General features: G+C 39.0%; 2 protein-coding genes across 2 annotated transcripts; one reads left to right on the top strand and one right to left on the bottom strand.

Moving 5' to 3' along the window:
- Positions 1-494: 494 nt before the first annotated feature.
- Positions 495-3519, bottom strand: hoxd12a (homeobox D12a). The gene is made up of 2 exons (XM_080478977.1): positions 2922-3519; positions 495-2425 (listed from the first exon to the last, which is right to left on the bottom strand). The coding sequence occupies exons 1-2, from the start codon at positions 3472-3474 to the stop codon at positions 2187-2189; spliced, it is 792 nt and encodes a 263-aa protein (XP_080335103.1). The 5' UTR covers positions 3475-3519; the 3' UTR covers positions 495-2186.
- An 11189-nt stretch (positions 3520-14708) lies between these two features.
- evx2 (even-skipped homeobox 2) lies at positions 14709-18212 on the top strand (the record flags this gene model as incomplete). Its single annotated transcript, XM_080478909.1, has 3 exons — positions 14709-15102; positions 15352-15590; positions 16097-18212. 3 exons carry the CDS (start codon positions 14709-14711, stop codon positions 16709-16711), a joined length of 1248 nt encoding a protein of 415 aa, XP_080335035.1. The 3' UTR covers positions 16712-18212.
- Positions 18213-24895: the final 6683 nt, after the last annotated feature.

Consider the following 24895-nt stretch of genomic DNA (forward strand, 5'->3'; position numbering starts at 1 on the left):
TAAAGAAATCTTTTCTACTTTTCTTAAACATTAGATTCGAAAAATTAGGATTTTCCTTAATGCTCCATTGCAACGCTAAAAAAAAAACACACTAGGGATGCAACTGAAAATGATGTCACGAGCGTGTATATGGGTGCCTTCAAGTATCTTCTAAAATTAGACTGGCCACTTGAGAAGGGTAAACTTAAACTTTGTCACTTCTCAACGTGGGAAATGTTTTGGTAAATATAAACAAGGACCCAGTTACATGGTGCCATACCACAAGCCTCAGCATAATCACCACTGACGAGTTCCCGTCCATTAACATCCGAGCTGAACATTATAACGCTGCAACGTTTAGTACATATGAGTTTTGAATTATGCCAACTCCATTTAGCCAAAGCCACAATAACCTCCTCCTGACATGTGAAGATTTGTATTGTGAGTGAGAGCTGCTCCTCCTGCTGCTGTGTCGCGCACTGAGAGGAGAAATTACTCGGAGAAGAGAGGCGGGTGGTTTGATGCAGCCGAGGACGTTTAATTTCAAAGAAAGAGGGCTCGTGTCATTCAAAGCTCTGTTAATAATTTCTCTGGTAAAAAAAACAAGCACAAGAATAAAAAACCAATACAGCCAGTTTAAAGTGAGAATCTTTCGTGAGAGAGGTAATCCGGTCCTCCTGTCTCTCTCACCTCCGCAGGCATGACTGTAGAGGAAGGAAACCATCTCGACTTCTATTTTCAAATCAGCAGTAAAATCTGATGAGACATTTGTGTCCTCTCAATACCTCTCCATAAATATAATTATAACCAACTGAGCGGCGTCACGCATGAGTGTGAAGTGCACGAGGCCTTTTACTTTGAATATTATCGATGAAAATGACAAAATATTTCACGTGACGAGGAATAACTCGCTACAAACCGTTTTCAATGTATCTTTATTTACAAATGCATTCATCTTTACGCCGCGTCCACTTTACAAAATCTCTTATTCCGCGGATGTAAAGATGAGTGGTCCGATTTTCATTGTGCACACCAATAACATGCTTTCTGAGATCAACTTAAAGACAGTCAAAACCAAACTGAAATATACGTATATTGTGTATTTGTAAATTTGTCCATCAATAGTGACTGGTGCAACTGTGATTGCACAGATTGCATCTATAGTGTTTGCGATTGCACGAGTTGTCCATTTTTTGTGGCAATACAGCTGTCAAGCAATAACAATCCACGCTTAATCTACAACAGATATAATGCTTTTTAAAGTTACACCATCAGAAATTTTCACATCCACAAACTCACTTGTTTTGCAGGCTTTAAGTAAACACGTTGTCGCACTAAATGAGACGCGCCGGACGCGGCTTGGTAGAACATAAGCGATGTGATATTACTAATTTTGGACAGTTTTACAATAAAACAGGGAAAAATACATTTAATTAAATAACAACAATTAGGAAAATGACATGCAGGTATAATATGTTGAAGTACTTGCTGATGTTTAATCCATTCGTAAACATGAACTTGACTGTTTGCTTCCATTTTACGCAAATGCTGAAAGGGCAGGCCGCAATGCGGAAAAACTCCCAAAATGCATCAGTCGGTTTAAACATGTCTTATATTTATGTTGGATGAAAAATAAGTTGGGTTGAAGATCAATTTATAACTGCTTTTTCAAACAGAAACTCTGGCCTACTATTGAGCATAAGGACGCCCTGAGCGCTCCAGATTGGGGAATAAAATAATATTTCTTTAATCTACCATCTTGTAATGTTAGGTTGCTATCATTACAAATAGTGTTGGAACTTCTGTGGCTGGATAAAACTGTGACAGATTTTTTCTTTTCTTTTTTTTCTTTTACATTTAACCAAAAGAAAGAAAGAAAAAAAAATCTCCCATAACCTATAGGCAAAGTGCTTTTAATGACTTAACCTGACCACAAAACATATGGGCGGATGGAAAATCAGGTCTCCCGCCATTATAAATGCAGCAATTCATTCATTCTATTTAAAAACAAAACAAAATAAACAAAAAAAAAACAACAAACAGCCAAGCATATGTCACAGCAAAATCCAACCAGTGATTAGGTAACTACCACATAATAACTGGGGAAACAAGTGGGTAACATATGAGTAATTTCTAGCTGAGATGGTTGGGAGCATTTTCAGTTCTGGTGCTGATGCGCTGCTGGTCACGATCAAGTCCAAAGGTCATCAGTATGCGGAAAAAGCTTGCTCGCGCATCATCAGTCGTTTCTTCTTCATCCTGCGATTCTGAAACCATATTTTCACTTGTTGGTCGCTCAGCTCAAGTCTGTCTGAGAGCTCCTTCCGTTTCTGTCTGTTGATGAATTCATTCATCATAAATTCATTCTCAAGTTCAGCCAGCTGCGGCTTGGAGTAGGGCTTTCTCTTCTTTCTTGTTTTCACTTGTGACGAGCACCACGGGGCACCTAGAGGAGGGAAGAGCCAGAAACACGGTTTTTTTTTTTGGTTTTTTTTACATCAACAGTGAATCCAAGAACAGTCAGATTTAAGGAACAGACAGAGAATATAAGTCCCCACTGACCACAGTGTGACATATGAATAAATGCAAGCAGATGTTAATGCCATCATAATGAGTAAAAGTTCCAACCTCTGTGATTGACGAAAATAAGCTTCATACAATAGTAGAATACTAGATCGCTATTGTGGCAAATTATAACGTTAATGATACGGCAGCAAATTGACAAAGAATCAAACGACTTGTGCTCTTTATATTTAATACTAAACTAAGTATCTCGGGAGAATTCATCAGGAACTGATTATCATTTTGAATCTTTTAAACAAGACTGATCATTGCAGGTAAAAATGGACAACTATTTAAAAGCAGATCTATTCAGTCTCATTACTGGACACCTATACAAATGTAAGCGCATAAAAGAAAGTATTATTCGTAGGCCACTTAACCTTGATCAAAAGTCGTCCTGGAGCACGTGTCACTGAGGGGCGCGTGGATGGAGTTGTGCTCCTGTTTGGATCCGTTCGCCCTCAGTGAACCTGCTGAATCCGGGTCAAGCTGAGCCGCGGATCCCTGAGAGCGGCTCTCCAGATCCGAGTATCCGCGTATCCCGTGCTCCCCGGCGTACACCTCCTCCTGCCTGCCTGCCTCCTCTGTCTTGTGGGTCGTGTCCTGAAAGCACCGAGCCGACTCCTCCAAATGCGCCTTGACGTGGCCGCCGGAGGAGTTGGTATTTATAGATACCGAGTTGGACAGAAACGGTGGACAGTAGCCTCCAAAGGCGCGGCTCTGTGGTGGTGCTGCTGGTCCAGACGCGCACGAACTTGAGGAAGTCCAGGGGAGCGTGCACACCTCTCTCCTATTGTAAGGGAGCTGATGCAGCCCGGGTATGTGGGCTCCATTACCGCGCAAGTTGGAGAAATACAGCGATTCAGGGGGAGCAAAATTCAATAGCGAACCAACATAGCCGGGATTTAAAGGATTCCGCTCACACATTTCCATGGAGCTTTCCTCAAACGTTTCTTGCAAGCCTTTTAGCAACTCCTGAAGAATAAAGGCAAGGTAATTGTTGATTTGTTAATACAGCGTCACGTGATATGCAAAATATGTTGTTCCGCCCCACCCTTGCTACCAATGCTGCAAAGCAAAATACTCCATGAGGACATATTTTGGTATTGAGTGGGTGGGGGGTGAACTTATATCAGACAAACGTTTAGTTTCTGGCGATCATAAAGAGGAAAAATGTCAAAAATATCCTGAGGATATTTGTCGATTGTCAGTGTCACGAGAATCTCCTGGAAAAACACATGAGGAGGGTTTTTTTTGTTTTTTTTTCACTGTGTTGTGACATGAGGTACAAAAAGGTGACTGTGTGGACTGACAGCACATGATGCAACAAATACATAGATAGATAGATAGATAGATAGATAGATAGATAGATAGATAGATAGATAGATAGATAGATAGATAGATAGATAGATAGATAGATAGATAGATAGATTCTGCAAACTGCAATACTGCAATACTCTCGTATTTAAGATTCAATAATATTAACCTTACGATCCTGGTATTGCTTGCCGTTCATAACCGCAGAACTGTGCGCAACTTATCCAACAAAGACATAATGAAATACATCCATATATAAACATGATAAACTTTTACATAGCACCATTCCAAACAATGAAATTGGTAATATCCCTTCACCTTTTTTTTATCGAAATGAACTTCTCGATCTGTACAAAACTGTCGGCATACGTGCAGGCGTAAAAAAACACGCTTTTGCGCGCAGTCTTTAACATGAGCAGGCCTGTAGGTGAACCCAATCTATTCGTATCAATAAAGGTGAATTAAACTTTGCCAATTAGCGCCTTATCTGTTGGCAGGGACTAACATATGCATCAGGCGTCCCTCAATAAATGCTGAATTCACGCCTGCTGCAGATGGAGCCTTAAAATAATCCACATTACGCACACACACACACCTTTACATTTTGTATCGCTCACATGAAAAACGCTGAATTCTGAGATCAAAAAGTGAGCAGACCCAAGCCAGATGATCAAGGTGTTCCGCATGAAACAGCTTATCACAAATTCATGCTTGTATATTTGACTGTACTGTGATATTTACTGAATAAATACTCCATACAGGTACGCATACAACCGATAATCGTGACTAGTATTTGTCGCAGCGCTCCAACGATCCCGTTAAACAACAACCCATTGTTTGGAATAAAAACAAAGCAGATTATTAGGCCTACATTAGATTTATTTTTTATGATGTGAATGATTTTTTTCTAGAGTCCCCATGAAATCTCACACTGACCGCACTTGGTAGAAGAAAAAAAATAAAAACCTGTGTGTTGTGGAGTTCAAACACTGAAACTGAACACCGAGAGCAGCTGCTGGTGTTTCACTGGGTCCCCAAATGATATAATACTGAGTCACTGCTCAATTTTATAGCTGCTGATCACATTAGACATATAAATACTTGAAAAAAAGAAATCATGGCTACACACAAAGCTCAGGCCGCGGTCAACTGGGCTTATTTTGGTCTGGAGACCACCCAAAGAAAATCACATAACAGTAAAAACAAAAGTCCAGTTCAAACAGTAAGAAAACCTGCAGCGGTTTTAATTTTTTTTTTCATTTCAGCTGTTGCGATTGTGATCCAATAGGTGGCAGTACACATGTATCTACAGTCCTTTCATCCTGCCATGTTGTGTTCTCTTCCACTCCTTTTTCTTTTCCTCTTTGATAACATCTGATATTAATCACGGGAGAGAGTGAAGAATGGCTTCCTGCTCGAAAAGAAAACAATTTCTCGTATGTATATAGAAATATGAAAAATAAGAAACCATAACATTGTGAGTGACATTAGGAAGACAGCAAACCTGGCAACGCAGACGCGTGTGCTTTACGAAGGCGCATTAAAATCAGGAAACAAATCGACAAAAAGTAAAGACTAACTTGAAATAAAATACAACTTGAGCTGGAATGATCTCTTTAAGATTATGAATGCTTCTGTTCGAAAGGTTTGCGCATATTGCACATTTGTATTTCAGAACACCTGTCAAGTTCAATCCAACCCTAATAGCTATTTTGATACTAATGTTTTTTTATTTTTAATTTCTATTATCACAAGGAACACACACGTTCAAAAAAAAGTATTCTAATACACATTATTATCCATATAACACAAAATTAAATGTATTTCATTACCACTGCACTTGTTTTTAATGTAGTTATTTATATTATTTGAAAACAGTATTAAGACATTTCAAATACAAAATATTATTGAAACAGAGGGTTTTGTCTATCACTTTAACGTCATTTCTGTTTTAAGTTTAAGTTACAGTTGCATGCATTCATACTTGTGTGTGTTTATGATTTCTATTCAGCACTTTCTTCCCTGTGAAAGTCATAGAAATATTACGTGCGAACTTACAAACAAGAAAAACAACTTTCCAACAACAAAATTAAAATAATTATAATAAATATGAAAACAAACCCAAAAGGTTTGCAAATGCGGAAAAATGCAGAAAAGAACACTCTTTCAGTCTTGTGATTTTAAAGGGTCCTGTGTGCAAAATAACAATTTTTAACCGGCCTTGTAAATATTATTATCGTTTTTATTTCATAACGTAAAGTTTTATAATAAACTCGCGGAACTGAAACACCGTAGAATGAAAACGCTTGTAGATTGGAGTATTTCTAACCATCGAGGGGTTTAATGTTGATGTTATATGATGGACCTTTCTATGTGAACTTGAGCCTTGTGGGTTTCAGCCCTGCGTCGCAAACACGCTCCCTATCAGAAAATTAGGGGAAGTTTTAGTGTTTCGTTTTAGTGCCGTTTACTGCTCTCGGTCCTCCGTGTTTAGGGCGTCAGGAGCCAAATTGAGGAACTTCAGGCTGGTTGTTTTCCAGGGCCTTTGAAGGAAGTCATCCGCCGTCTATTGTCCTTGGTAATAAACTTGCTGCTTCCCTCGTTCAAGTTCTCTGAGCTCACAAACGCCGCAGCCTTCAAATCTCACAGGGTGGAAATCTCTGCGGCGTTTTCAGCCAGAACGGTGCGTGTTTTAACACTTTGATTTCTTTTATTAATATTTCTCATAGACTGTAGTCTTGCCACAGATTTTATATCGTCCTTGTGTGAATTGAAGGCGTCAGGTCAGGAGAAAACGCACGGCGCTGCAACATGAGCGCAATAGAAAAATACTTTCTGACTCACGACAGAAACATTTGGAAACATTTGAAATATTAGTGTGCCATAAGAATTATACAATGTAATAGATTCGACTTAACCGTTCCTCAGAGGTTTCGTATAGACTATACAGGGAGCTTTTTTTTGTGTGTGTGTCGTCTTATTTAAGCTGCAGCCACGGAGAGAATAGTTCACCAGACGCACTGGCAAAATATTGTTTTCCCCACTGGATGAAAATGAGAAATGAAATCTTTCTGTTTTTCGATGCTGCAATCATTTGGACAAGTTCACGGCTGTAACGACACGGAGTCACCTCAAGTAAACACACGCACACACACACACAGACACCCACCCACACACACACACACACACACACACACACACACACACACACACACACACACACACACGCACAGCTTTTAACGTACAGGTTTAATATCTTTTTTCAGGTTGAAGATTAGCTGAATATGAAATAAATGTTTCCACTTCACAGGAAAAAACGAAGCATTTGTTTGGATAAAAATGAATATTTTGTGTGTCACCATGATAAAGCACGGTCAGCTTTATTATTTCACGTCTAATCGAACTGTAAGTCCCATCGAGCCAGCCCAAAGTTACAAATTATACTACAGCGGGACCCGTGAAATTACCACAATATAGAGCAGAAGAATAAGACACAGTATATATGAAGCTCCTCAGATTTCTCAAGATGTCCAGGACTATAGATATGAGCGTTTCTCGCTTGTCTCTTTCCAAATTATTCAACGACCAGTGACCAAAGAAGGCAGTTTTTTCCTAAATACGTCTGAGACATTTAGGGGGGAAAGGGCCTTCTTTTGGAGACGCCGAATGTCTCCGATGCGTCTCCCAATATGATATTTGTTAATGGTAAACTGTTACTGCATCTTTAATCCATCCAGTCAAAAGCTATAGAAAACATAAAGCCCACGATAAGAAAACAAGCACGGGAGACGTAAATGTGACACAATATTGTGGTTAAGCGTCAAATAACTGGTCGGCAAAGAGAGATTTTAATAAAGAAAAAAATATCAGCAGCAGCTCCCCGTTCCTGCAGATGCTTGATCAAATAGTGTAGTTTGTCTTAAATGTGCCTGTTAAAACGGAACCAGAGCACAACATTATAAAATGACTCGGTCACATCATAACTATTTCCCCTTATTAAATGCAGGAAACAACAGCAGCTACTGATCAGGCATAATCAGGAATGAGATGTGTAAACAAGGACAACGCCAGCTGCACAGTTTAGCAGTTATACCGGTTAGTAACGGACAGTGTGTATTATTTAAATCATAGAATAATATATAACCTTTACAATGGAGTTAACGTGGTTAAATGTGTTTTGTTCTGTTTGGAAAATCTCACCAACCATGTTAACCAGAAACACCTGCAGCAAAGAGGAAAAACAACATCATCACGACGGCTATTTGAGATTTTCTTTTCCCTGTAAGATCATGTTAGTCATGATGCAATGCGCCATATAGCCTGCTGGTCCCCCGTTGAGAGGATATGGCCTTCAAACATGGTTGGTCCAAGAAAAGGAAGAGGCTGCATCTTGGGTGCATTCACAAGAACGCCCCACTAGATGGCGATATAACTTAAGGAAAGATGTCAACAGACACAGGAGGTTGTTGTGACAGTGGCTGTCAGTGAAGCTGCAGTGGGACTGTGGCTTCATTCAGCTCCACTCGAACTGGTGCAGTTCACTTGCTACTGTACTTTAATGTGCAAATGTAGTTTGGGTTCCAAATTAATTCTCTTATAGTTAATAAGTTCAGCCATTATGTTCCTCTTGTATCTAAAATGCTAAATGAATCATGTTGCCGATTTCCTGAATAACGAGAGTTAAAAGCAAAATAACATATTGATGGACAGATGTCATGAAAAACAGTATGGAAAAGTTGTATAAAGTATTATAACTGTTTCTTTTGTTAAGTTGTAGATATTTAAGTAGAAAGTCTTCTTCTCAACAGCAGATTCAATTCAATTGACATGTTTTCACTATTAGCACATTTATGAGATAAACAATTGTTCTAAATACAAATTACAACAGTGAACAAATGCTGATATAAAACACAACATTTTCTAAAGACTCAATTGGGACAATATAGATCAAAGCGTTTGAATATTAATTTAAACTGAGGGCCCACTCAGCAATAACTTTTGATTTTAAAAGTTTTTTAAAAAGCAGATTATTATAGTTAAATGTCAGTATACTTGAATTGAACAGTCATTTGAGTAAGTGTGATTCATTATTAAAGATTAATTATACAATGTTTGCACATGTTCTATGATGCATGTGACACAAACCTTATTCAAAAGTGCAATTCAAGTACAAAAAGAACATGAATCAACTTCTTGAATATAATGTCATTTTAAAGGGAACATGTTACAGTAAAGAGTGAATGACAGTTAACAAACCCCACTTTCTTTTCTCCTTTCAGCCACTGTAGATGTGTCTTCTAAATGTTTCTAAGCACTAGCTGCATGTGTTAGTTGTAAAAGAAAAACTGCTCACCTCTGCTCTCGTCCAAGCAGCGGCAGCCTGATGGCATTTCGTTGGCTGAGCTGTTGTCACTCTGCTGAGATCACCACGTCAACAAGTCAAGAAATCTGTACTTCAGCATCATCAATCAACACTTTTCAAGGCAGACGGTCACTGTGATGGATAACAACTGCAAGTAAGTTACATTTGTTTATTGAGTTACAAAATAACCTCAGATTTCCGACAATGTACCATGCATGTCAGTAAATGGACAAGAGTGTTGTCCACAAAACTGATATAATGTGTATTTCATTATTTCTTTTTTTCCCTCCTCACTTTATTACTTAACTTAAATCAGCAGAATTACATCAGACGACTTCAATCAGAAGAAATAGAAAGAATGCCATGGGTTGATCCATATGTTCATGTCTTTATCTTTTTTCATCTGAACAATAACGATTATTGTTATTCCTCTGCACTGCACGTTTGATACAATCCTGATGCTAAATAGTGAAACCTGTATTTTCTTAAGATGATCTAAAAAGGAATTTCTATAAAGGTGAAATTCGGACCAACGAACAAGTACTTTTCTCTGATTTATCTCTGAAGAAATTGTTCTGGAAGACTGTTTGAACTCGAGGTGATTTACATGTAGTTTCGGCATGAAACACACAAACTGCAGCTGACTGGTAGGATGTATCAACAACTTCACCATCAGACTGAAAGAAGCATGGCTGCTGTAGATCTGACCAGAGTTATAGATTAATATTACTTCTTGACTCTTGTAGTAGTGTGCTCTTCATGTTTTGCAGTGTTGTAAAGAGCATTCTTGTAATGGAATCATTAATTCGTTGAAAACTACAATTTGATAACATTTCTTTGGCAAACATCTATTTTTACTATTATCAATTTCTGTTATCATGATATTTGCCAGCATGAAGTTATATAGAATTATCAATTAAAAAGGTAATTTCATTCTATTCACCTTGTGTCAGAAACGGAAGGAGAAATGTCAACAGTGGAAGTGAATGGAGAACCGTTTCAATTCTTTAGGTTGCAGTTCCACTAATGTCCACTAGAGGAACACCAAGCCCGTCAAATGTGACCGTATCCTCCTAATCCTCTAATAGAGCTCCAGCTTCAAATAGTTACCCTGTTGTGCTGTGGATTATTCATTCATTTGTATGCTATAACAAAGGAGACGTGAAATATAAGAGGGAAAAAAACGTTTTGTATGAGTGGCAGGTGTCTTCACCGAGCAACATTTCACTCCGGATGCTCAGCAGAGCAGACAGACGCCGCTCAGACATTCTTTCTTATTCACACTCATAGCTCTCATGTTTTTTCAAATGTTTTGGTACAGCGTATGTATTCTGTGTCAGACTTTACCTCTACTTCTTGACACTTAGCTCCTTCAGCCTCCCGCGCCTCTGTGCCTTGGAGCTTTTCTCTGCTTACCGGATGGTTAATCCCACTTCCAAAGAGATGCTGAACTCTCTTTGAGGTCTCTGAGTAGGTATCTGATTGATATTGAATCAAGTCTCTCATCAAGCACGTTCTCGCTTAATTCTTTATTCAATTCCATGTTAACTGTTTTGTTCTGTCTGATAGTCCTGTTTGGGTTTAGTAAGCCACCATCAGCCGTTAACGCTAGAGCATATATTCAATGCACTGTGAGCCAAATGAGGTGGTTAAGCATAACCTTCAGGAGTGTTGCTGATTTGTAATTATAATCAGTCGTGGTTATTATGGCTGCTTTCTGTCGTTGTTGTTGTTTTAGGGTTTCATAACGCATCATATGTTAATCATCAAATATGTATTATTTTTAGACAAATTGTGGAACATGACGCTGCTTTCGTTGTTTAATGTATGTAAGTCACACGGAATCAATAAATCACAGCTGAATAAAATGGACTTGCACCTCGATGGACGATCTATTTTCTCTTCTTATTCATATTCACCTTTTTCCAAATGTCATGAAACCTTCCTTAGTGTATTTCACTAATATCACACTATCCTTATGGTATTTGGATGTCCTTCAATAACTTTGCCTCCAGTTTCCTTTTAGATGGATTCATGACACACGAAAACAGACATCTTCTCTCCCAAAGTAAAATGACCGTAATGCACAAACATCAGATCACAAACTACACAAAACACCACAACTGATTTCACCCTGTCATCAGCGTTGTAGGTTGTACCTGCAGACACAAGCATTTATGGGAAAGGAAAGGCTTCACAGAACTCCTTGGCAAACTCCAGAGCACATTGTGTACCATTCCATGTGCGTGCAGCCTATTGTGAAGGTTAACAAACACTGCATGTGGTGGCTCAGCATGGCCAAGACAAATAAAAGTCAAAGTCAAGACACAAAATAGAAGAAAAAAGTGTCTGCGTGCATTAGGAGTCTTAAACGGATCACCTTTAATGTACACTTTATGGCTTTGTCCTGTACTGCAACAGCTACAAATTCATATTTATAGACTCCAAATGTTCAGACACATGTGTTGGTAAATTTCCTTGTTCTCAGTGCAGCTGCAGACTTCAAATCCAGACCCAAACACATGCATCTGTGCCATGAACCGGATCCTGAAATAAAAAAAGCTTGTTAAAGTGAAAGAAGGTGATCATCACTGATATCTGGTGCTATTCTCAATAATTAGGACTTGAAATTTTATTTTCAAAAGATATATGAGACTGTTGGCCAAAGGAGCGATAGTTCAGTTTGTTTTAGGACTGAAGCAATGAAGTTGACTATTTTCATGAGACACTCTTAAAAGACGATAATGCTGTCATCTGAACCTGCTTTCTCTATCTGACATAGCAGATCAAAAATAGGAAAAACTGAAAAAACAAACATGTGGTCTATTTTTCTAGAAGAAAAAGGAGCTTTCATGTAGTGAAGAGGATTCTACCGTTTTCTGCAGTTTCCATCTGAATAGAGGTTTGTATTCAAGTACAAACCGAGGGTAATACAATCTTTCATCCTTTATTACATCTAATGGCTCACTTCTCCGTTTCCTGGTGAAACTGTAGTTATGAAAAAAAGCGATTCATCAGTTGCACAATTAATCCAGCACATATGCAAATGATCTAATTATATTACATGTAAATTCCCAAAGCTCTAAAGCAGGAATGGATATCAGTGTCTTACTTGAGTTTTCTGGGTTTTTTTTAAACAAAAGCAAAATAAAAACATTGTGTTCACTAACAAAATGATGACGGTATCTACCTTCAATTTCATTTTGTTTTCTACAAAATTCATTAATTAGACTCAACTGGAGCATTGTAAACCATTAAAAGAAATCACACATTAGTTTACATAAACACTCATTCAACAACTGAGAGTGTCGAGATGTATTTAAATTACATGTAGTTGTACTGTGAGAAGTGAAATTAAAGCCTAATAAGCTCTTATCTCAGTTTGATCAGCCATTGATCTTTGTTTTGTCCAAGTATTGAAAACCAATATTGCAAATATAGAACAAAACTAAAGGCAATGGAAATAAATGCGACCAGTTCTTTTGGTAACCTTCGGTAACCTCCCTTTAACAGCCACTTAAATAACCTATTTCACCATAATACATAATAAACAGGGCTGAGCAAAGTTGTCAGGCTGGTTTAGAGGGTAAAGATGCTAAAGGGCTTTCAAAAATGATGAGTCAGTTTTTTTGTTTTTTTTTATCAATTAATGCATCGCATTAGGTGAAATAGCAGTTGAGGAATCAGTGGTGTGACCACCATTCTTCTTCAGTTCTTCTTGCACTCAGTCTTTGAAGAACCTTGCATGGCGGTTGTTTAAAAAAACTATTGGAGACAAATCTTCTGTGGGTGTGATTCGGTTCAGATCCTTCCATCTTCATGTAAACCAGACACTTGATTATGTGGATTCACTGCTCTGTGGGAGGTACACATTTACTTCCAGATCTCGTTGTTCTTCTTCATCTTGAATAAAGACACACAAGCTATATGTTTCGGGTTGTTTTTGTTTTTTTGTGTAACAGAATATATTTGGAGCCAATCAGATGCCTCACTGCTGATGAAGGGGCAGCATTATGCTATGCAAGACTAAATATTTTACAGAGTACTGCAGCCTACATTATTTTTGTCTGCAAAAGCCCCCAAAGTGCAGCAACGACACAAGTTAGGACATCACGAAAATTACAGCCCACATCTCCCATTCAACGTCGATCAGTGGCTGCAATTCCAAATTAAACCTGCAGGAGGAGCCAGAGGACGCACAGAGGATGATCTGCGGGAGCCTTTATTACAGCCTTCACTTGGAGAAACGAGAAGTCCATGCATGGTGTTATGCCTCTACATATCGAAGTATTATCTTAGATAAACGAGCTTGTAATTTTATAATGAATAACTTAAGTGCCATAACGGTAAAAGGTTGAAACCAGTTGGAGAAAAAGGGGCAATTTACTTGAAAGATTGATGAACCTGACGGATATCAACAGGAAACGTGTTTTTCCACAAATTTCAAAACGAAGGATATATATATATATATATATATATATTGTAGTTAAATAGTAAAACGTGACTGACAAGTTCAAGTCATTTTAAAGGGGGCCTATACCTTTACAGACAATCATAAGCTTTATTCTGCGTGCATTCGTGAGTACACACGTGGGTGAAGGTGTGATGATGAACGCATTATCTCCGCGTCAAAATGTGTGAATATAAAGTGCACGTGCGGGGGGGAAAAAATGAGCAAATAACCTAAAGTGCACTAAAAGAGAAAAGGCATGGTCGATGATTAAAAAAAAAATCCTCCTATTAATCTCCTCTCACAGTCTTAAAGCTAAATCTCAATGCACTCCACATACTGATTAAGACGCAGAAATGGGCAAAAAACGTAAAAATAGGAGGGATAAATAAAAGAACAGCGATTACAGAGGGGGAGGGTGAACAGAAGGGGAGGCAAACAATAGAGAATCAAAGCATAATAATATTCCTAAATGAAGAGGGAAATGTTGCTCCGCTCATTTTATTAATCAGACTGTCAATTTCACCCAAGAGGCCAAACCCAAGAGCAATCTAAAACAGACTCAGAGATCAACCCAGGGACAAGCACCTCGCTCCTCACTCCTCTCTTCCTCTCCACTTGGATATTATTCGTCTGACCGAAGGCCGCCTCCATCATCAAGTGACAGCCCTCTCCTATTTATTTGCTTATAAACCTGTTACAATAAATGATCATTGGAGCGACGTCAGCCCAGCATTTTAACAACGAACTGCAACCACTTTTGATGAATGACATTTCGCTGCTGTGGGGAGGATGCACGGCTCATTTTGAGCAGTCGCTCGTCGATTGCATTCAGATTCTTTCATTTTTTGCGTCTTGCTTATAAAAAGGTTTAGAGACAGTTATTTAGGCACAGTTGCTGAGTTGCATGCGGATTTAGCTCCGACACAACTCATTGGTGCTCCAGCCCCCTGGACAAGTGTTGTGGTGGGTGTGTGTGTGTGTGTGTGTTTTTTTTTTTTTTTTCCTTCCTTCCTCTCTCTCGTCCTGCTCGGCTTAATGATGGAGAGGATAAGAAAAGAGATGATATTGATGGAGAGAGGTCTGCACAGTCCTGTGGCGGGGAAGAGGCTCGCAGACACGCCGGGAAATTCAGTGCTGGAGGCCCTGGAAAACTCCCAGCACGGAGGACGGCTCAGTCCGAGAATAACTTCGGCTTCCCTTCATGGAAATCTTGGGGACATCCCGACCAAAAGCAAATTTGAGATTGACAGTCTTTTCGGTTCGCACCACAACAGCGAAAACAGCTCGTCGGCGGAGATTTCCTCATCAGAAAGCAGGAAAAAGATGAGCCTTTATTCCGAAGTTTCGCAAGAATCCGATATAAACAGTGATGTGGAGGTGGGATGCCCAGCGCACCGCTCCCCGAGCCAGCACAAGGAAAATAACAAAGGTACGGATTATTATTATCTATCAATATTTTTTTATATTATCAATATTCTCAACAATTTCTTTCTTCCAAATTATTATTATTATTATTATTATTATTATTATTATTATTATTATTATTATTATTATTATTATTATTGCGTTTTCCTGGATTTTAGATGAATATAAGTGTAACAATTATTATTCACCACACAAAGGCATGTCTGCAATATTATCAATATTGGTGACAACAATCTTGCATTCATTTTTTCAGGTTTTTCTGACAGTAATTCTGGATCTTCCAACGCAAGCTCGACCTCTCTCTCCAATATGAACGGCAACTCGGGAGGCTCAAACAGTTCAAACGCCGACCAGGTCAGACGGTATCGGACTGCTTTCACCCGGGAACAAATCGGGAGGCTGGAAAAGGAGTTTTACAGGGAAAATTATGTTTCCAGGCCGAGACGATGTGAATTAGCAGCAGCGTTAAATCTGCCTGAAACTACAATTAAGGTAAGCTGCATTTATGGCTTCCGTGTTTCCCCACAGTGTGTTTGTGGGTGTGTGTGTGTGTGTGTGTCTGCGTGTGTTTGAGTGTACATGTGTGCGCGGGCTGTACACGTGTGTGTGAATGGTGTAGCAATAAAAAGCATAACAATTACAAACGGTTGCAATGGAAGAATTTGAACTGAAATATTATTATTCGTTTTGATAAAATGTGTCTTTTTGTAATTCCATTTGAACTTGGACTAAAATGATGTTATTTACAGACGGCATAGTAATACGTTGAATCGTTATTGGGCGCGATTAATCTTTACGCTTCAAAAGTCAACGGCTAAAATGAACTTTTCTTTTCAAATACATAAAAAAATCACCGGAAATGAGAATTAAGTCAGGGAGAATTCTGAGTAGTGTGCAGGGCTCGGTGTGTCCCCTGAGCCCAGGCGGACCTGCAGTCTTCAGAGGTTGAGAGCAACATGGCAGCTTCAATATGGGCCTTGTTTTGACTCTGTGTGCAGGTGTGGTTCCAGAACAGGCGGATGAAGGATAAAAGGCAGCGTTTGGCGATGTCCTGGCCCCATCCCGCAGACCCCAGCTTCTACACTTACATGATGACGCACGCGGCAGCTACAGGAAGTCTACCCTACCCTTTCCACTCGCACATGCCTCTACATTACTACCCGCACGTCGGCGTCACGGCCGCAGCGGCCGCGGCCGCCGCCTCCGGGGCCGCCTCGTCACCCTTCGCCACGTCCATCCGGCCCCTCGACACCTTCCGGGCACTGTCGCATCCCTACTCACGGCCTGAGCTCCTGTGTAGCTTCAGACATCCGGGACTCTACCAGTCGCCCGCGGGCCTCAATAGCTCCGCCGCGGCGTCTGCGGCAGCCGCGGCGGCAGCGGCTGCCGCAGCGGTGAGCGCGCCGTCAGCCGCCGGGCCGTGCTCGTGTCTCAGCTGCCACAGCAGCCAGGCGGCCAGCGCGCTCGGCTCCAGGAGCGCCAGCGCAGACTTTACCTGTACAGCGTCCGGGCAGAGATCCGAGAGTGGATTTCTTCCGTATTCGGCCGCTGTCCTCAGCAAGACCTCAGTCCCGTCACCAGACCAGCGAGAAGAAAGCTCCCTGAACAGATAACTCACCCCGCGGCGCGGCGCGGCCCTGCTCTGCTCCAGTCCTACTTCACGGGGATAGGCCTACTTTAAATATCACACCTGGGTAAACCATCAGGCAGCAACCAAACACACACACACACATACACACACTGATATACATTTCTAAAAAAGTCGGATTACAATTTAAAAATAGACACTTTCTAACGAAATATAGTGAACAGTCAAAATTTTCCAACTTAAAAAAAAAAACTTTTTTAAAGGCTTGTGCCCGTGTATTGTACCATTTTTAATGGGTTGTGTTGAATTACTTTAAATATTTGGAAAAAAAACAACATATACCAAACATTCTATTTTCAACCAATGTATCGTTTGTAATTTATTTGTCACTACAATTTTCACAAATGAAACGCAGTCACATGTCATATTTATTTGGTTCAACAATCCCAATATTCAACAACACATTCTGCCATCTTTACTCGTGTACTTTTAAAAGACACGGACGTGGGATTATGCTGACTAAATTTAAATAGCAGAAGGTCTGCTTTTTTAGCCCAGCTGCATATCTTTCTTCACTAGGCCTAATAGACTGAGATTCTGGCAGCAATAGCTTCTCCAACACCCAGCATCTTCTCTATAGGGATTCCCCTAATCAGCTAGAAGGCGCATCTAATTTTGCACCGCCTCTTTCGTGTCAATTTCTATGTTAATAATGAGAGGATCATGACAAAAATTGCCAATCATGTACCTAGATGGAGCTCCTTTGAATACATGACTGTAAGAAAGTTCTTCGTTTTGAGACCCGCTGTCAAGTGCTAACAACCCGCGGAGGGAAGTCATTAGACATACAAAAGAGCTGGAACAAAGCGACAGTGCTGGTACACAGAATGCACTGTATGAGGATACTCTGTGACACATGGAGGCTTCAAAAATATCCCCCACAAAGCAGCATTCAAAGAGCCCCCTGATTTCTTTTTTTTTTTTTTTTTTGTTGCTGATAATGGGAATACCTCGATATATACAGCAGCCACTCTTATTTACATTGCTGAACCTCATTATATCAATCCTGTATGTAATCCCTGTAGGACCTCCTCACTCAGTGACGGGACTGAGCAAGGCGAAAGTTCAGACAAAGTAGCCTGGCCTAACAATCTGTCTGCGCCTGTAAAAAAAAAAAAAAGAAAGGAAAAGAAAAAAAGAAAGACAGAAAAAAAAAAGACGAAATGGCTATGTGCATTTTAGTCGTTCCTTGTTGGGACATCACTAATATGTTAATTATAAAACATGTGAACTGTAAATCGTTAAATATTTTGCAAATATCACGGATAGTCCTACTGATAAGATGAATTACTGATCTGGAAAATGCACAACGAAATGTGGATGGTAGGCTATTTTTCAAAAACATTTTTTTTAATTTATTTTATGTGACTTGCTGAATGTTTTTTTTGTTTTGTTTTTTTTTAATGTTGAAACACTGGATGTACTCGTCAGTAGGACCATCACGTAGCCTACAAATTGGCTTGTAAATGCACAAATAGTCCAAATTCATGACATGTTTTTTTTTTTGTGCAAAATTCTGAATTAAAATAAGGAGATAGAGAACATTTCTTTACGGTCCACTCAAAAGAGGCTTTAAAGGGCTGAAAAACGGAAATTAAGAAATGTATTGGCCTTTGTCCCTGAGGTCTCTGTTATAACTCTATATCTCTGTATTTAAAATATCAATGACTGTATGAATTTAAATATTTTAACTTGAAAAAAAAATGTGCAATATGAAATGTAAATCATGTTATTTATTGATCGTGTTTGTTCTTGGAAAATAAATAAAAAATGACTTTACACATTTCTGCGTCTTTACGTGACGATGTAGCCAACTAAAATTAAATAAACGGGGCTCAACGCTAAATCTAAATCAAAACCAAAGGCTTATAGTGAGTTGTATGATCCGATGTATGATTAAAATAACGTAAACACTTCCGCTGACAATGAAAGCATCTCATCTTCATTTAGGTGCCGTGGCATCATATCTGTAGAGAGCATGTGTAACTTTAATTAAAAGAAAATACGCGAAAAGCTACAGGGAATATGAGGCCTGCCATCACGGGTCATTTCGGCCCTATAATTTACCATTATTTTTACATTACCTCTAAATGATACAAGCTGATACTGTCGTTAATTGCACTTGGTTAAAATATAGCCTATACACCAGAATGGCCCCTGGGGACTTGAAGATAAGTTGCTTTTTTGAACGTCCCCATTAAAGAAATAGGATTAGGGGAGCAAATATAGGCGTGATATATCACCAGGTTTCCTTGCTCTTTACTAAAGCGAGGGTTGCAACCCATACAACAAAGGCATTGAGATAGATGGAGATGTGGAAGGGAACAGACAGAGGCCAGAAAAACACTGCCCACAATAACACGATTAGTTTTGTATCCAATGTGCACGACAGAAAAAAGAATTCATCATAATGCAGAAGACTGTCTGTCACCTTCACTGAATGGTTTTTGACAAGAAAATAAATCTTAGGGTTGTTTAATATATTTTATATTTTCTTTATTTCGGTGCTAATAGAAAAACCAAATTAAATGTCCACCAGCGAGATAGAAATGCAAAGATCGATGATCCTGCCCCTACTGTCCAATCACCCCCATTTAATTGACTGTATTTTCAGGGTAATTGAACTGCTTGTTGTAAATTGAGGATTTTATAGAAACGACATGAAAACTACATTTACTGACATTCATCGCATCTTTGACATTGATTATCTGATCAGCGCCGTGTCATGCTAACCTCCAATTCTTCATTACACACTGTTTATGAGCTGTTACAGAACAACTTGCTTGTTCCAGAGTGATTGATTGCCTTATTAACGCGTGTTCTTGTAAGTGTGACCGGACTGATTACGATGCATATGTTTAGAATAATGTTTCATTTAGCTGACTGCGAGTAATGCAGGGTGACAGCTGCTGCGGGAGGACAAAAAAACCTAAACTACAGGGAGCAAGCGGGGCCAAAACGCATTTAAGGTGGAGCTAGAAGAGCGCGTGGAGCCCTGTGGTCAGATCCAGGCAACACTGACAGCTCAGTGGGGTCTTCACTCACATCAGGGGGGACTTAAACACAACATTATGGCATGAAGAATAGCTATTTTCTTAGGAGTGCTGTTTTCAAAAATCTTCATATCACAACAACATTGCTTCGTTTGTCTGAGAGAGATGCATTTAAAGGCGCCATTCAAAATCTTAGTTTACAAATCACCGAAAATAACACCATATTGCTAGTGGGGGAGAAACAATTGCACATAATAAGCCACCCTCAGGTGGTGTATTTAAATATTTGACTTAAACATTTCATCAGAAGTAGCCTATAACAACAATTGCAGCCTGATGAGATTTATGCCACCATTATGCTTCTAAAGCGGTCTCTGCTCTGTTTGTCTCATATCATTGCCTCTGTTCAAATGTTACTTTCATATATTACATGACATTAATTCAACTATAGCTCATTAAGGCGGAATGAAATGGTTAAATTAACTTATCAACTCATAATGATGATGAATGAGGTATTAATTCAGATACAAGCTGGGCAATTTGCAATTTTGCGCGTTTTGATGGTTCTCAAATAACATTTAATACAGCGGGTCATCCCCTCAATCAATTACACCAGTCTATGAGTCGGTCGTTTGGAAAATCCTTTTTTCATGCATATGTATTGAAACGTGTTCTCAATTATTTTGGAAAATTGCTTTTATTGGTTTAAGAGTAATTCTTTTTAGAGGTCCATGGCTCCGGATGTAGTTAAAGTAGGACTATAAACTGCAATTTATTCGTCTGTTTTCGGGGGAGTAACATTTTTTAAGAGAAGTACCGTTACATATAACATAAACGAAGAAAATACATAGGTTTCCACAAATTTTCTACATAAGTTTTCACGGAAAATCTTTTAATATCTGCTGCTGTAAAATGATTAAAGTATGGCAGATCTGATCAGTGTCAAAATGTGGTTGTTTATTTGTTCAAGAGGGCCCAAGAACAGCGTGTTGAACACTGAGAGTATACAATGGATTACATTATAATCCAGATTACATAGTATGTGGTTTTATTAATTGGGAATGGCTGAAATTTTTGAGTATGATCAAAGGTGAACTTTTGGGAATTGCAATAGGACCTATTTTCATTACTGAGATGGTTTTGGCAAAACTGGGGGCTCGAGGTCTTGAGTATCACTGAGATTTACTGTGCCCCAATTACCATTGCACTGAGGGACCTTGTCACAGGTTTTAACCCTTTAACATCGAATGTCTCACATCCTCATTTTGCCACAAAGAAGATATATAGCCTACAAGCCACGGAAAGAGAAAGTGCATAAAGAATTTCAAACTGCAAATACTGGAACTACTATTTAATTCCTTAATTTTCTGGGAAATGTAATAAATGATGAAGATTGAGCTTTTTTGCTGTTCTCTGTTAGTTATAATTTGGAGTAATTTTAATCCTAATTTCTATTGCTTTGGCAAATATTATTATTATTATTAAATTAAATTAAAAGGTAAAGGCAGTATTTTTCAGGATGCTCTCTAGGAAACTTTCCCAGGTTTATATTAATGTAGTTATTTATTCCGTTTAGACATTCCAATTATTAGATGAGTCACCTCCAAAGATTTCATATTTCACAAGTCAGACCAAAAAAATTTAAGTATATATATTTTTTAAAGCCACTCAATGACTTCACCAGCAACAACACTAAAATGCATTCCATCCTGTGCCGGGTGAAGCTATTAGTTTGACTGAATATTATCTTTCATTAAAAAAAACAACAACAAAGCAAAATTGAAGCTCACTGAGAGAAGTTGATGCACTCCAACAGAATAAAACTTCAGAACTTCTTACTGTGTCTTCTAACATGTATAAATAACAACCATCTGCATTTTAAACTTAATGTGGCGAGTGTGCTCAGAAGACTTTCTTATTATTTGTCCTGGTTATAGTCTGACCTGGACCAGTGAATAAATTACCAAGACTGTAATTCATACCATATTGAATAAAGGGAAGAAAAAGAAAACCATTTACTGTGGGAGCACATTAAAGAACTAGACTCTATGATTATGACAGATTGTCAGTCACTCATTATTCCAGTTTCTGATTCAGTTAACAAAACAAGTGTGGACAGTTTGTCCCCACAAGGATGTCTCAAAAGCATTATATAATATAAGCAAATCAAACAGATAAAGACATAAGTGAGCATGTCATTAACTGAAAAGTGTTGGATAATACAAGATGATGAGAGAACCCATGTAAACCAAAAGGGTTCTACTCACTCCCTGAGCCAGGCAGCAGGAACAACTGGCTCCTCTCTAATTACCAATGAACAGATGTGGTCAGCCTAAACTTATGCTCGTTTGTTCAAAAATGATGCTGATTTTATATTGTGAAACAGTTGGAAGGGTTTCAATAGTCAGTACTGTAAATCAAATGTTTGATATATTAGAAAATGTAATTCTCTACAGGATGTGGTGACATGGTGTGTCTGTCAGGCGTTTATGGAGGACCTCAAAGCAATATTAAGAACACATTGGAGGTCTTTTGTCACATTCACATTGCACATGCAGCTGCAAAACCACCCTTTGATTTTATTTTTCTGATTCCTTTTGATTTATGTGTTGTTTTTCAATACTATGAATTATGAATTGCTTCCTCCAGCTGCAGTTGAAATTAAACCAAGCCATAGTGTATGTTTTATAGACATCCATCCTTCCATCCTCTAAACCAGCAATAGAGTTGTGGAGGGTTGAAGCCCGAAGGCAGGGGTACCATCATCAGTCCATTGCAGGGCCAACACAGAGGGACACACAACCACATGCGCTCACAGAAATACTCAACTCAGATAAATAAATTCACCTAACACTTGAGTGTTTTTGAACTGTGGGAACAAATCAGATTACTCAGGAGTAAAGAAAACCCATACATTACATGCACAGGGAGAACATGTAAACTCAGAACAAACAAGGATTTTCCTGTGAGGTCAAAGTGCTAACTACAACACTGACAGCCCATCCATCCATCCATCCATCCATCCATCCATCCATCCATCCATCCATCCATACTTGATACCTTACATTACCTTTTCTTGTTTTTTGGCACCAAAGACAACAATTTTCATGAATTAGCCTTGTTTTGGCACTTTATTCAAGACAGTGTAAAAACAGAAGTACAAGACAATAAAGGGCAAGTTTCATATGGACCACATTTTCAAATTTGCTATGGGCCAATTCAGAATATACCACAGACTGAAGTTGGCCTTCAGGCCGTCGTTTGGACCCCTCATGCTTCTTCCAATTTATGATGGTAGGAAACAAGAGCCAATTCCAACTGACTGTGGGTGAAAACGGTGTACATCCTGGACAGGTCGTCAATCCATCACAGAGCAAACAGAGAAACACAGAACCCCACCCACTCACATTCCCACCTACAGGCAAGTTACCAATTAAACCCAAATGCATAGTTTTGGATTGAAGAAAGAAATGGTTGTACCTCGAGAAAACTCACGCTCACTGCAACCTCACAAGAGAAAGCCACCGCCAACTGGAAATTTTCTCAGTGCGAGGCAAGATTGCAAAACACTACACCACCAAACTGCCTCGAATGAGCTGTAGGCATTGATAATTAACTTCCCCAATGAATGTTGTGGCAAAGGTTATGTTTTTGTCAGCGTTTATTTATTTGTTTATTTGCGTATTGGTTTGTATGTATATATGTATTTTACCAACTTTTTGCAAAAACTACTGACTCGAAAAGCTTGAAAACTTCAGGGATGATTTGTCATCATCCAAGGACCAGTCAATTCGATTTTGGGATCAAACAGCTCTGATATTATAGATCAATATTTACTCCGTTGTGGACACACTGGAGCTCCACGGTGAGCCGCCAGGCAGGGCTGCAGTATGGAAGCTGCCATCGGCCGCCTACGAGCACACTTCTAACTCTGCCCTGGAGTATCCAACTACAACTTCGGCAAACAAATGTGGCGTTGGCGAAGTTACAGGCTCTACCGATTGCCCATTCTACTTCCAATAAAGGGTTACATCACTGATTCAAATGACGTTTTCAAACCTGTGAGTGTTTCTCGATTAATTACACTGATGCAGTTTTTGTTTTTTTATCAAATTAATCCCTGACTAATTGAACAGTTAAGTGATGAACAGACCATACAAATCATGCCTCTCTCAACAACTGTTGTTAGTAAAATACAATCATACACAGACAGAAAGAGATCAGCCACAACAGGTTTTTTTAAGGCATCATAGTAAAGACTTCCATTAATAAAACAAGGGTTTACAAAAGGGTGAGGCACATTAAACGAGGGTACATCACCATAAAATACATAAAGACTCTTCAAAACCTTATCGGGCAGAGGAGAAAAAGCAACAAAATTCACTGTACCTACCAACCCCAAATCTTCAACCCCCTACACAAGACTTTAGGTGACTATCTCCATCCATATGTACTATTTTGCACCGCATTCATTCTGTATAAATAGTGTTTGCATTTTGCGTTACCATCTGGAGCATCTGGAGCAGCTCATCTTGTTGTTTCTTAAAACAATTGTCATAAATTCTATTCCTATGATATACTGCATTAGCATGTGGCAAGAGTACAAACCTTAGTGTACTTTTATCTTTTTATCTAAATTAAAATTAATCTATGTGGGTTAACTATCCAAAGAAAAGATGTTACGAAACAAGCAAAAAATAATAAGAATCATTCTTGACAGTTTGTTCTGATTAGGGAGGCTGACCTGACCACTCATTTGTTTAAAAATGTCAGAAGACTTATGGTTTGGACTTATTTCTTATGGGTGATTTAAGTAACATTTGAACTACAGTTGCAGGCAATCATGCAATGTGTTACGTACCATTGGCTTGAAAATACAACTACAGAGAAGAGAAGAGGTTTGACAGTTTTACTTGCTGGCTCTGAGCCAATGTGGAGACACGTAGAAGTGTAGGACACAGTACATGAACAACAGAGCCATTTTTTCTTTGAGGATACTCACTTTGTCCTGCCATTTGGAAGTCTTGCGCATGAACACCAGGGTAATATGAGGTTCTGAGGGTGAAATTGACTCTCAGTCTGAGAAAAAGGAAGCAAGAAGTAGAATTAACTCTTTATGGGGCACTTGTTGGAACAGATTTAAATATAGTGTTTTA

Source organism: Lipophrys pholis (genome assembly GCF_963383615.2).
Source record: "Lipophrys pholis genome assembly, chromosome: 13".
NCBI lineage: Eukaryota > Metazoa > Chordata > Actinopteri > Blenniiformes > Blenniidae > Lipophrys > Lipophrys pholis.